This window comes from Phalacrocorax aristotelis, chromosome Z (genome assembly GCF_949628215.1).
Source record: "Phalacrocorax aristotelis chromosome Z, bGulAri2.1, whole genome shotgun sequence".
NCBI classification, from domain to species: domain Eukaryota; kingdom Metazoa; phylum Chordata; class Aves; order Suliformes; family Phalacrocoracidae; genus Phalacrocorax; species Phalacrocorax aristotelis.
In genome coordinates, this window is record NC_134311.1 from 65,818,748 (window position 1) to 65,833,032 (window position 14,285).

Sequence of the window (14,285 nt, forward strand, 5' to 3'; positions counted from 1 at the left end):
TTTTTTTTTTTTTTTTTTCTTTGAAGTACACAATTGCAGAGAATATTATCTTTTAGTACTCATTGGACAACAGAAAATTTATCAAAGGGCAGTATGGTAATAAGATGTATAGTAGCATTTCACAGTCTCTAGACTAAAATCCAAAAACTAGAAAAGTGAACATTAATTTAGATTATTTTTACACACACATTCTCTAACACTGAGCGTATTTTTCATACAAAACTTTTAATCCAAATGCAGGTAAGACTTCCTGATGACTTTATAAGAAGATGTCTTGTGGAAGACATATTTACTCAAAACTTAAAGTCCCGAGGAACACGCACTCATACGTGCACTAAAGTAAGGTAGTAGCATCTTCAGGGGACTTGGCTTTACATGTTTTAGCTTTGCATCTTTTGTAGTGTGTCTTTTTTTCTGTAAAGAAGCTGTCAGGCTCCAGGTGTGTACTCTGTCGTCTTGTGGAGACTGTATGCCTTGGCATGTAGACAACAAATATGCCAAGTCATCCTGTACAAAAATGTTGGGAACTAGGGACTGCATATATGAAGAAGTTCAGATCAAGGTTTGCAAAGTAAGCGTTGTCCTCCACCAGAAATGCTGAAAAATCATAAATTGAGACTTCTGTTGAAAGTAGCAGAGAAGTTTGTGGCCTCTCTACATATGAAGCCTTGTAAGAGCTTTAAGCCTGTACTGCAGTAAAGAAAAATTGGTTTTAACTCTGTCCTGCCGAGTAAGGAAGACAGGGTAATCTTTGCCTTAAACACTTAACGATCTTTCCTACTTGTCTTAAGTCTCACAGGAGTCCAATACAAATTAGTGATGGTGGAATGAGATGTGAGAGCACAAAAGAAAACAGCAGGTTTGGTGACATCATAATCACCATTTGCTGCTTCCTGCCCACTTTTAACTGCCAGTAGTTCTGTGTATGATAGAGATGAGTCTTGAGAGATTTAAAGAGATTTTGTCTCAATTTTAGCATTTACAAATTTCAAGTGGGCTGTGTAGAGTGCTCCTCACCTGTCAAGTTTCTGAAGAATACCTTGCAGATGAACAATGCTTCAAAAAGATTTATTTTCTTTGTGACATAATGGTAAGCCAGTGAAGGCACAGAAGCATGGGGAGCAAACTTCAGGGGAGAAGTGAAGCAAACTTCTTCAGCACTGGTTCTGCAAGGAAACATGCTGCGCATTCAAATTTGAGCACGTGACCGAGCTTCACAGATCAGAAAAAGTGTGCACAATATTTGCCACTCTTGACAAATCAATGGTGATTTAACAAAAATGCTCTAGTATTTGAAAATCACACTTTGCTTAAAGCAATTGCAAACCGGGCGCCGGGAGGTGCTGCTTTGCTTATGCTTTGCTTTTGAATGAGAGTTACACATTTGGAAATGAAGTCACTTATTCTCAGTAGTTTCCTTTCAAAGCTGCTAAGAGCTTCTTGGTACTGGCCTACTTTTGTTTTTTTAGGAAAACAGATGGCCACTGGGTTTTTGAAAGTTGTTTTAAAGTGTAATTGTAGCACTACAGAAAGAAGGAAGGCTGGCTCAGCTAGGTCACGTATCTCAAATTATGCACAGCTGGGATTATTTTTTTTAAATAGAATAGTCCATTACGGCACTGAGTATTAGTGACAGTCTGGTTTGTAATAGCCATTTTTTATTTCTTCCTGGGACAGAACTTCCTTATCCCGTTCTGCCTTCCTACTGCACAGAACTCATTCCGTCAGTGATAGCTCAAGTTTGCAACTTCCCTCTGACTGAATTATAGTTCTAAGCATCCGGTTTATCCCTGTGGATCCTAGCAGTTGATACAGGGACAGAAATTTACATTCCAGCCAAAGTCAGCAAAGATACCACACTGTTTGGGAATTGCGGATTTGCCGCCTCTTCTTCAGCCTATGTGACCTACTTCCGGCAGTTCCTACGCTGAGGGTTCCAACCATAGCAGTGAAGTTGCCAGCAAAATACAGTGCATCGTCCATGAATACTAAAAAGTAATAAAGGATTCATCATCCAAATGCACACTTGGAAGCTTGCTTCAGGCAGGTACTATGCAGAATAATATTCATTAAAAAGGGTATTGCAAATAGTACCGGGTTTATTTTGAAGCGTGGCTGTGTCTGCAGCCACTTGACTGGATGTTGACCTACTCCCTACTTCACTGAGAAAGCAGCTGGAGAGAAGGGAAGGTCGTACAGAATGCATTTCTTCCATGACTGCATACTGGCCCAAGAAACCTGTACCTCGATAGGTAAGGAACAACTTGCAGCTAGATGAGATCATATGGTCTAGCGTGGCCTGTGTAGCAAAGAATCTTGAATCACATTTGCATGGTGCTTGTCGCGGTTCAGCCCCAGTCAGCAACTAAACACCGCGCAGCCGCTCGCTTACTGCCCCCACTCCTGTGGGACGGGGAGAGAATCAGAAGAGCAAAAGAACTTGTGGGTTGTGATAAGCACAGTTTAATAATTACAATAAAAATAATAATTCTAATAATTATGATGATGATAATAATGACAATAATGATAACACAATAAAAAGGGAAAGAAAAAAAAAAAGGGAAAGGGAAAAAACAGAAACACAAACGATACAACCAACCGACGCTGCCTGTCCCCGAGCTGCGATTGCTCCCCTCCTCCCCCGGCCAGCCCCTCCCAGCTAACATACTGGGCATGATGTTACGTGATACGGAATATCCCTCTGGCCAGTTTGAATCCGCTCCCTTAGCTGTGCCCCCTCCCCTCCCACCTTCTTGTGCACCCGGCAGAGCATGGGAAGCTGGAAAAGTCCTCGACTAGTACCAGCACTACCCGGCAACACCCAAAACACCTGTGTGTTATCAACATTGTTTTCACGCTAAGTCCAAAGCACAGCACTGTGGCAGCTGCAGTGACGAAAATTAACTCTATCCCAGCTACATGACAGTGCTTTAAACAGGAACTGATAATGAATTGTAACTTATCTGTAAAATGTTAATCCACTTAAAATACCTTCAATTAAACTGTAAATATTGGGGTGGCGGTGGGGGGGTGTATACATCTTCTAAAAAGGCAAGTAGACGTGGTTTTTAATGCAAGTGGTGGAGGAGCCAACAAGGCGAGATGTGCTGCTCAACCTTATCCTAACAAACACAGAAGGGCTGGACATGAGGACGTGAGAGTTGCGGGTAGCCTTGGCTGCAGTGACCATGAGATGGTGGAGTTCAGGATACTGCGTGGTAGAAGCAGGGCAACAAGTCAGATTGCAACCTTGGACTTCAAGAGGGCCAACTTTGGCCTCTTCAAAGACCTACTTGGAGGAATTCGATGGGTTAGGGCTCTGGAAGGCAGCGGGGTCTAAGAGAGCTGGACGGCATTCAAGGGCCGCTTCCTCCAAGCTCAAGATCAGTGCATCCCCAGGAAGCAGTCAGGCAGAGGAGCCATCAGAACCACATGGATGAGCAAAGAGCTCCTAGGGAAACTCAAATGGAAGAGGGAGGTTTACAGAATGTGGAAAAAAGGACTGTCCGCTTGGGAGGAATGTAGGAAGGTTGTCGGGGTATGCAGAGGTGCGACAAGGAAGGCCAAGGCCCACTTGGAATAAAATCTGTCAAGGCATGTCAAAGATAACAATAAGAGCTTCTTTAAACACATCAGCAGATACAGGAAGACTGGGGATACAGTGGGCCCACTGCTGAACAAGGAAGGGGCCCTGGTGACACAGGATGCAGAGAAGGCAGAGTTACCCAATGCCTTCTTTGCTTCAGTCTTTACTGCTAAGGCTGGCCCTCAAGCGTCCCAGCCCCCAGAAGAGAGAGAGAGAAAATCTGGAGAAAGAAGACTTCCCCTTCGTTGAAAAGGATTGGGCCAGAGATCACCTAGGCAAACTGGAGCCTCACAAATCCACGGGCCCCGATGGGATGCACCTGCGAGCGCTGAGGGAGCTGGTGGATGTTCTTGCTGAGCCACTCTCCATCATCTTTGAAAGGTCATGGAGGACAGGAGAGGTGCCCGAGGACTGGAGGAAAGCAAATGTCACTCGAGGCTTCAAAAAGGGCAAGAAGGAGGACCTGGGAAACTATAGGCCAGTCAGCCTCACCTCCATCCCTGGAAGGGTGATGGAACAGTTCATCCTGGAGGTCATCTCCAGGCATGTAGAGGACAAGAAGGTTATCAGAAATAGTCAACATGGATTCACCAAGGGGAGGTCATGCTTGACCAACCTGACAGCTTTCTGTGATGGCGTGACTGGCTGGGTCGACGAAGGGAGAGCAGGGGATGTTGTCTATCTTGACTTCAGTAAGGCATTCGACACTGTCCCCCATAGCATCCTCACAGGCAAGCTAAGGAAGTGTGGGTTGGACGAGTGGACAGTGAGCTGGACAGAGAACTGGCTCAGCAACAGAGCTCAGAGGGTCGTGATCAATGGCGCAGAGTCTGGTTGGAGGCCCATAATTAGTGGTGTTCCCCAGGGGTCTGTGCTGGGTCCAGTCCTGTTTCATACATTCATCAATGACCTGGACAAAGGGACAGAGCGTCCCCTCAGCAAGTTCGCTGATGATACCAAGCTGGGAGCAGTGGCTGATACACCAGCAGGCTGTGCCGCCGTCCAGCGAGACCTGGACAGGCTGGAGAGCTGGGCCGAGGGAAACCTGATGAAATTCAGCAAAAGCAAGTGTAAGGTCCTGCACCTGGGGAGGAACAACCCCCTGCACTGGTGCAGGTTGTACAGGTTGGAGGCTGACCTGCTGGAATGTGGCTCTGCTGAGAAGCACCTGGGAGTGCTGGTGGACAGCAAGCTGACCCTGAGCCAGCACTGTGCCCCTGTGGCCAAGAAGGCCAACAGTATCCCAGGGTGCATTGAAAGGAGTGTGGCCAGCAGGTTGAGGGAGGTTATCGTCCCTAGTGAGACGACATTTGGAGTGCTGTGTCCAGTTTTGGGCCCCCCAGTTCAAGAAGGATGTGGAACTGCTTGAGCAAGTCCAGTGGAGAGCTACCAAGATGATCAGGGGACTGGAGCATCTTCCTTATGAGGAAGGGCTGACAGGCCTGGCTTTGTTCAGCCTGGAGAAGAGAAGACTGAGGGGGGATTTCATCAATAGCTATAAATATCTAACGGGAGGGTGTCAGGGCAATGGGACTAGACTCTTTTCAATAGTGCCCAATGACAGGACAAGGGGCAACGGGCCCAAGTTGGAACACAACAAATTCCACCTCAAAACAAGAAAAAACTTCTTTCCTGTGAGGGTGACAGAGCAGTGGGACAGGCTGCCCAGAGAGGTTGTGGAGTCTCCTTCCCTGGAGACGTTCAAAACCTGCCTGGACGTGGTCCTGTGCCCCCTGCTCTGGGTGTGCCTGCTCAAGCAGTGGGGTTGGATGAGATGATCTCCAGAGGTCCTTTCCAACCCCTGCCATCCTGTTATTCTGTGATTCTGTGATTTTTCAATTGGCCTTTGGGAAATTAATCTTCTCGACTGTTCATCTAGGGCTTCTGAGACCCAGTTCTAAATAGTCCTGGTTTTGGCTGGAATAGCGTTAAGTTTCCTCCTAGTAGCTAGTACAGTCCTGTGTTTTAGATTTAGTATGAGAACAATGTACACACTAATGTTTTAGTTGTGGCTAAACGGTGCTTACTGTCAAGGAATTTTCATAGCATCATAGAACCGTAGAATCATTAAGGTTGGAAAAGACCTCTAGGATCATCAAGTCCAACCATCAACCCAACACCACCATGCCTCCTAAACCATGCCTGGAGTGCCACGTCTACACATTTTTTGAACATCTCCAGGGATGGTGACTCCACCACCTCTCTAGGCAGCCCGTTCCAATGCCTGGCCACTCTTTCAGTAAAGAAATATTTCCTAATATCCAATCTAAAACTCCCCTGACGCAGCTTGAGGCCATTTCCTGTTGTCCTATCGCTAATGACTTGGGAGGAGATACCAACACCCACCTCGCTACAACCTCCTTTCAGGTCATTGTAGAGAGCGATAATGTCTCCCCTCAGCCTCCTCTTCTCCAGGCTAAACAACACCAGCTCCCTCAGCTGCTCCTCGTAAGACTTGTGCTCTAGACACTTCACCAGTTTCGTTGCCCTTCCGTGGACACGCTCCAGCACCTCAATGTCCTTCTTCTACTGAGGGGCCCAAAACTGAACACAGCATTCATGGTGCAGCCTCACCAGTGCCGAGTACAGGGGCACCATCACCTCCCTGCTCCTGCTGGCCACACTATTCCGGATACAAGCCAGGGTGCTGTTGGCCTTCTTGGCCACCTGGGCACACTGCTGGCTCATGTTCAGCCACCTGTCGACCAAAACCCCCAAGTCCTTTTCCGCTGGGCAGCTTTCTCAAGCCTGTCGCGTTGCATGGGGTTGTTGTGACCCACAGTGCAGGACACAGAGCTTGGCCTTGTTTAAGTTCGTACCGTTGACCTCGGCCCATCGATCCAGCCCATCCAGATCCCTCTGCAGAGCCTTCCTATCCTCGAGCAGATCAGCACTCCCACCCAATCTGGTGTCATCTCCAAACTTTCTGAGGGCACGCTCAGTTCCCTCATCCACATAATTGATAAAGACATTAAACAAGGCTGAGCCCAAAACTGAGCCCTGGGGAACACCACTTGTGACCAGACACCAAATGGATCTGACTTTGTTCACCACAACTCTCTGGCCTCAGCCATCCAGCCAGTTTTTAACCCAAGAGGGAATACACCTGTCCAAGCCATGAGCTGCCAGCTTCTCTAGGAGGATGCTGCGGGAGACAGTATCAAAGGCTTTGCTAAAGGCTAGGTAGACAACATCCACAGCCTTTCCCTCATGCACTAGGTGGGACACCTGGGCATAGAAGGAGATCAGATTAGTCAGGCACGACTTGCTCCAAACTGCAGCCGGGGAGAATGGCCCTACCTGGAGCCTCTGGCAGAAAGCACATGAGGAGACCCGAGGTTGACCCCGAGGGTTTTGGAGTCAGGGATACAGAGGGTCCAAAGCCCGCTATACTCCAACTGAAAAAGAGATATTGGCAGCATATGAAGGGGTTCGAGCTGCTTCAGAAGTGGTTGGTGCTGAAGCACAGCTGCTCCTGGCACCCCGACTGCCAGTGCTGGGCTGGATGTTCAAAGTAAAGGAAAGGTCCCCTCCACACACCATGCAACTGATGCTACGTGGAGTAGACGGGTTGCACTGATCACCCAGCGGGCTTGAGGAGGAAACCCCAGTCACCCAGGAATCTTGGAAGTGATCATGGACTGGCCAGCAGGCAAAGATTTTGGATTATCACCAGAGGAAGATGTGACATGTGTTGAAGAGGCCCCGCTGTATAATAAACTGCCCCTAAATGAGAAGCAATATGCCCTGTTCATTGAAGGGTGCTGTCGCCTTGTGGGAAAGCACTGGAGATGGAAGGCTGCTGTATGGAGTCCTACACAACAAGTAGCAGGAACTGCTGAAGGAGAAGGTGAATCGAGCCAGTTTGCAGAGGTAAAGGCCATCCAGCTGGCCTTAGACATCGCTGAATGGGAAAAGCGGCCAGTGCTCTATCTCTATACTGTCTCCTGGGTGGTGGCAAATGCCCTGTGGGGCTGGCTGCAGCAGTGGAAGCAAAGCAACTGGCAGCGCAGAGGCAAACCCATCTGGGCTGCCGCATTGTGGCAAGATATTGCTGCCCGGGCAGAGAACCTGGTTGTAAAGGTACGCCATGTGGATGCTCACGTCCCCAAGAGTCCGGCCACTAAGAACATTGAAAGAACCAGCAGGTGGATCAGGTTGCTGAGATGGAAGTGGCTCAGGTGGATCTGGACTGGCAGCATAAGGGTGAATTATTTCTAGCTCGGTGGGCCCGTGACACCTCAGGCCATCAAGGGAGAGGCGCAACACACAGATCGGCAGGTGACCGAGGGTGGACTTGACCGTGGACACTATTGCACAGGTTACCTGTGAATGTGAAGCGTGCGCTGCAATCAAGCAAGCCAAACCATTAAAGCCTCTGTGGTATGGAGGGTGATGGCTGAAATACAATTATGGGGAGGCCTGGCAGATTGATTACATCACACTCCCACAAACCCGCCAAGGCAAGCACCATGTTCTCACAATGGTGGAAGCAACCACCGGCTGGCTGGAAACATATCCTGTGCCCCACGCCACTGCCCGGAACACTATCCTGGGTCTCGAAAAACAAGTCCTGTGGCGACACGGCACCCCAGAGAGAATTGAGTCAGACAACGGGACTCATTTCCGAAATAACCTCATAGACACCTGGGCCAGAGAGCATGGCATTGCATGAGTGTATCACATCCTGTCATGCACCAGACTCCGGGAAAATCAAATGACGCAACGGACTGTTAAAGACTACGCTAAGAGCAATGCAGGGTGAGACATTTAAACACTGGGATACTCATTTAGCAAAAGCCACCTGGTTAGTCAATCAATGCTAGGGGATCTGCGAATCAAGCTGGCCCTGCCCAATCAGAACTCTTTACATGCTGTGGAAGGGGATAACATCCCTGTAGTGCATGTAAAGAATATGCTGGGGAAAACAGTCAAGCCTATGTATCCTGGGCCCATCAATAGGGTGTCAAAAGGGTGGCAGAAGGGACAACAGCCCCCAGGAGGGTTTTTTCCTGGCTAAGCGTTGGTCCTGGTGGTCGCTGACCTGCAAGAGCCAGGCCCTCCCTGAGAGGTGCCAGAGAATTGTGAGCAAGGAGGGACAGTTTCAGCAGGTGCTTCTGGAAATATCTGCCTCCAACAGATATATCTGATAGAACAGAACAGGCATATATATCCCTGTGATTAGGGAATTTGCAGCTGAACTGCCAGTTTGGTAACACCTGAGAGAAGGGGTTAAGAGGATCTTAGTAGATACAATGCCGCTTACTTGCTGGCAGCCCAAAGTATCAAACTGAAAGATAGTGCTTAATGTTTCGCCAACTACTGTGCAAATTAGCTGAAGCAAGAAGGCTCGTGAAGAACAATTCCTGATAAGAACCTGGAAATTGCCTTAAGAACTGGCTAAAACCGACCCTGTGGTTTGGGTAAGAGTCAAGGGATAACTGAGTCTGCGCAAAACCAAAAGGTTACTAGTGGTGACGAAGAGGAGCCATCAGCTTTCATCTCTACGACCCCTGACGACCAGAACGAGGAGGCACTGCTCAAGCACAGTCAGGAGAAGTTTATGGAAACTACTTCCTGGGACTAATTTTAATACGAAGCAAGGACCGGTCGTGCATTTGTATAGGCATATTGGGAAACCGTGTGAATATGTAACACTTTGTTGTATATATCCAAGACAAGCAACGACGCGGGCGTGCATGACTTTGGTGGGACTATCCCCCGTGCTGTCCAGCACTGAATAAACATACCTACTTTACAGTCTTACAGATTGTGGAGTCGGTTTCCACATGTCAACACCCAAATTGCACAACGCCCTGGCCAGAGCTGCTACCCACAGCTCTGGCAGCTATAAAAAGGCAAGAGAGTAGGCACATTGGCGCATCGGCAGAGCCCTGCGAGGAGCACATCCCTGGGTACGCCAGCTGTCGACCCACTGCAGAGATGCTGCAAAGGACTCTCTTCCTCCTGCTGTTCAGCCTGGCCCCGGTGGCTTCCAGCCTCTCTGCAGAAAAGGTAACGGCAGGGCTGAGATGCACGGGGGAGGGTGGGCAGGGGGTTGCACCTCCTGGGGTGCCTGCTTTTGCCACCCTGCATGCTCCTGGGCTGTGCTGTGGCACCAACGTTGAGTCCTCTCAGAACCAGTGCGTGCTGACTGGGAACTGGACCAATGACCTGGGCTCCAACATGACCATTGAGGCCGTGGGCAACAAAGGCAGCTTCAACGGCACCTACTACACAGCTGTGAGTAGCACCACGAAGAAGATTGAGCTGTCACCGCTGCAGGGGTTCCAGCACCCTCTGAACAACCGCCAGCCCACCTTTGGCTTCACGGTCAACTGGACCTTTTCAGGTGCTTCTCCTTTCCCAGCCTCCCTGTGGTGTCCCCAGAGCTCCCCTGCCATCCCTGTGGTGTCCTCGATTCTCTTCTGCCCTCCCCTGCAGTGCCTTTGAGGATCCTCTGCCATCCCCTGTGGTGTCCCTGATGTTCCCCCATCCCCTGTGGTGTCATCCTTGCTCCCCCATCCTTGATCCCCAGAGCTCCTTGGCTGGTGTCATCTGCGAGTCCCAAGGCGCAGAGGATGCGCTGGGGGCTGAAGCCCGCAGCTGTCTGCCCATCTCCATGCGAGACCTCCCAGCCTCCTGACCCCTCCTGCCTTCTTTCCCCATCAGCGCTGTCCCCAGAGGGCAGGGACAGCTGGGTCTACTGTCCCCTGCGCTGGGGCAGGCTGCAGAGCCACAGCTCGCACTGACCTGCTGCCCCAGCCATGCCCACCTCCACCTCCCACCCTGTCCCTGCAGACTCCACCACCGTCTTTGTGGGCCAGTGCTTCATGGACAAGGAAAAGGAGGTTTTGAAGACCATGTGGCTCCTGCGGTTACATGCAGACAGCATCAGGAATGACTGGAAAGCCACCATGTGAGCCCCCTGTCCCTTCCCCACGTGGGTCCCCTGCACATCCCTGGAGGATTGTGTCCCTCCCACCCTGCCGGTGCTCAGCACCCGGCAGAGCTGCTACGAGTGTGGGGGTGACCAAGGATGAGGTGCTGGTGCACGGCCTCTCTGGGGGTCCCACCAACCTGCAAATACTGCTGGGGGGTGGGATGGGGCTGGATGGGTGTTTGGCACTGGGGGGTGTATTTGCCCTGTGCAAGGGTGCATCTCCCACATTATGTCTCCTCGCAGGATTGGCACCAACACCTTCACCCGCCTGAAGCTGCAGGAGTGAGGGTGGCAGCGCAGGGATTCCTGGGCTGGCAGCAGCACCGGGGGTGTGGATCCCCGTCCTCCTGCCCCACCACCTGCTTCTCCCAATAGAGTGGATCCCCCTCCTCCTGCCCTACCACCTGCTTCTCCCAATAGAGTGGATCCCCCTCCTCCTGCCCTACCACCTGCTTCTCCCAATAAAGCTTTGCTGCAAGCACCCACCCAGCTCCTGTCGTGTCCTGACACAGTGCCCACACTCCCATCCCACCACGGCATCCCTTGGCCTCTCCTGTCACCGTCCCTGAGGCCCAGTGTGCGTCCCCTGCTGTGACTCTGCCACAGCCCAGGCTTCTCCATCACAGCCCCCACTGACCCACCGCGCTCCCTTACACATCATGCAACTGATGCTACATGGAGTAAATGGGTTGTACTGATCACTGCCATACTCTGCCCTCCATGTACCGGGGCACCGCCAGTACCTCCCCTGGTGTTGCAACAGTGCCCACAGCATGCAGGGGCTCAAGCGTGGCACTCCCATGCTCCGCAGACACCCCCCTTCCCAACCCAAATCTCCTCCCCATACCGCAGGACTTTGTGGAGGGGCAGGGCGGCGGCACTGTGGGGCTGCCATGGGTAGAGGTGGGGCTCTCCCTAACCTCCCTGTGTGCTTGTGTCCGGTGGGGTTCTGGCCATTCCCCCACTGTTACAACGCCCAGCCCTCTCTCCATGCCCACTCTTGGCATATGGGTTTTTCTTTGGCAGGTGTGGAGCAGGGCTGCCCAAGGCACGATCGAGGTGTTGGCCAAGCTGGGCCACGGGCCCATCTTCCTGGCAGGGGAGGTGCTGGAGTGCATGACCACTTTCACCAACCCTTTACAGCTGTATTGGTATGGCACAGCATGGCACAGCATGGCACAGCATGGCACCATACAGCATAGCATGGCACAGAAGAAGCAGGCAGCCCCTTGGCCATTCACACTGCACCCCAGGGATGGCACAGCACAGCACAGGACAGCCAGGGTGTGCATCCAGTCACCATGCATCCTGGGACAGCAGGGCATAGCAAGGCATGGCATAGCAGGAGCAGGCAGCCCCATGGCTGGGCGCTGCCCCCAAGCTGCCCTTACCTTCCCAGCAGCAGCATGGGGGTCAAGCAGGGCCAGGGTAAGCCAGAGGCAGTAGCTGAGGCTCCCCATGGGGGCGGCAGTGGCAGCGGCAGCTGTGCATGGTGTCTGGGCTCTGCTGTGCTGCTGCCCGGTGCCTGCTCAGCCCCTTTTATAGCAGAGGGGGCTGCGGCCAGGCAGCGGCCGCCCATGCTGGGCCTCCTGCCAATCACCACCCTGGTGGGAGACAGGCCACCAGTCACCACACCAGACTGAGCAAGGTCTTGCTCCCTCGGGCAAAGTGGGGGTCCTAAGGGAGCATGGTGGGTCAGTGGGGGCTGTGATGGAGAAGCTTGGGCTGTGGCAGAGTGTGCTGGTTTTGGCTGAGAAGGGGTTAATTCTCCTCACTGTGGGGGGTCGGCTACCTTTCCAGCTTCCCGCGCTCTGCCGTGTGGCGGGGGGGGGGGGGCTGGGAGGGGCGGGGCTGTGGTCGGGGCGGCTGACCCCGACTGGCCAATGGCAGGTTCATTCCGTACCACGTGACATCATGACCAGTATATTGAGGGGGCGGGGGGCAGTGGCAGCGCGGGAGTGGCGCGGCATCGGGTCGGCGGGCGGCTGCGGCGCGTGCGGTTTGTTTCGGCGGTTCGTTCCCCCTCTCCCCTCCCTTCCCCCTCCCCCGGGGCTTTGCGCCTCTCGTTGTTCTCCTTTACATTGCATTTCTGTTGTTGTTTCTTTTAATTTTAATGATTAAACTGTTCTTATCCCAACCCACGAGTGTTACCCTTCTGATTCTCTCCCCCATCTGCCGGTGGGGCAGTGAGCGAGCGGCTGTGTGGGGCTGAGCTGCCGCTAAACCACGAGAGTCTTTTTGGCGCCCAACGTGGGGCTCAAGGGTTGGAGATAACAACAGCTGTTGGTCACAGCACCGTGTTGTCCTTTTTGCAGTTGGTGTTAAAGATCGGTGTTGGTTTGTTGAGTCTGTTGTGTTCTGCTGTGATTAGTAATGTTTTGCCTACAAGATTTGTTATACAAACAGTCGTTTTCAGCTTTATCTGGGATTTGGGGTTTTTGCTGAAACCGTTACTGTACTTCGGATACCACCTTATTGAGGCAATTAGCAATTATACCTCCTCCTCTGAGAGATTTTGTATGGAGGAAATACAGAATTGTACCTTTGCAACTTTGTTCTGTGATGTCTGTGCCTTTGTTACTACAACCTTTTTGTATCTTGAACATCCTTGGGTGGTTAAGGTGCACTTATTGTTAGTTTTTGGGCATGCTGTTTTGGTTTTGACTAAGCAACTTAAGAATATCACCCAGAAATCTGCCCCGAGGGTTGACAGTTACGAGTGGCAGGGCATGTGGGATAGCATGGGCAAATACCTAGGGCAGTGGGCACCCCCAGTGTTTTGGAGTTTCACCCCCGAACAAGTGCAGAATCCTAAAAAACTAGTAGAATATTTGGAGAAAGTATGTTGTTATGCTGGGCACTCCAGAGAGACACAGATAACTGCAACATGCTGGGGTCTGGCCCATGCATACCGAGCCCTGCTCAACAGTATTCAGTGCCCCCAGGGGGAAGAGAATGTCTCTGGATTGAAATGCAAAGTGACTGGCACTGCAGACAATCCAGCCCTGACAACAGGCACTGCAGCCACTCAAACCCCCACAACAAGTACTGGAGCTGGCTCAGAAAATAAACCCGTACCAGTATCAGTTGCCCCCATACACAAGACAAAATATTGGAAGCGGACATCAACTCGTCTAGAACGGGATGATGAAGAACCAGGGCCATCGCGGGGAGAGGAGGAAGAAGTAATAAATGAAATAGAGACCACCCGATCCCTGTCCTTGAGCGAGTTGCGAGATATGCGAAAAGATTGTAGCCGTGGTTCAGGTGAGCACATTGTCACCTGGCTGCTCCGATGCTGGGATAATGGGGCCAGCAGCCTGGAACTAGAGGGAAAAGAAGCCAAAAAACTGGGATCCCTTTCTGGGGAAGGGGGTGTTGACAAAGCAATTGGAAAAAAACCACAAGCCCTCAGCCTCTGGAGGCGACTCCTGTCTGGAGTGAAGGAAAGGTATCCCTTTAAAGAAGATGTTACATATCGCCCAGGAAAATGGACAACTATGGAGAAAGGCATCCAGTATCTAAGGGAATTAGCTGTGCTTGAGGTGATTTATGGTGACCTGGACGATCAACGGTCATCCAAAGATCCAGATGAAGCCGAGTGCACACAACCCATGTGGCGGAAGTTTGTACGGAGCGCACCATCTTCACATACAAACTCATTGGCAGTGATGTCCTGGAAAGATGACGAGACACCAACGGTGGCAGAGGTGATAGATAGACTCCGGGATTATGAAGCAAATATCTCTTCCTCGC

General features: G+C 51.4%; 1 protein-coding gene across 1 annotated transcript; it reads left to right on the forward strand.

The window, feature by feature from the left end:
* The first annotated feature begins 9,529 nt into the window (after positions 1-9,529).
* LOC142050452 (avidin-like) lies at positions 9,530-10,815 on the forward strand. The gene is made up of 4 exons (XM_075079115.1): positions 9,530-9,601; positions 9,731-9,938; positions 10,388-10,505; positions 10,773-10,815. The coding sequence occupies exons 1-4, from the start codon at positions 9,530-9,532 to the stop codon at positions 10,813-10,815; spliced, it is 441 nt and encodes a 146-aa protein (XP_074935216.1).
* The last annotated feature ends 3,470 nt before the right edge of the window (positions 10,816-14,285 follow it).

Bases quoted from the DNA above. Each gene is read 5' to 3' on its own strand.
- LOC142050452 (XM_075079115.1), top strand. From the start codon at position 9,530: ATGCTGCAAAGGACTCTCTTCCTCCTGCTGTTCAGCCTGGCCCCGGTG. The intron at 9,939-10,387 runs GTGCTTCTCCTT...CTGTCCCTGCAG, and splicing joins GGTCAACTGGACCTTTTCAG to ACTCCACCACCGTCTTTGTG. The intron at 10,506-10,772 runs GTGAGCCCCCTG...GTCTCCTCGCAG, and splicing joins AATGACTGGAAAGCCACCAT to GATTGGCACCAACACCTTCA.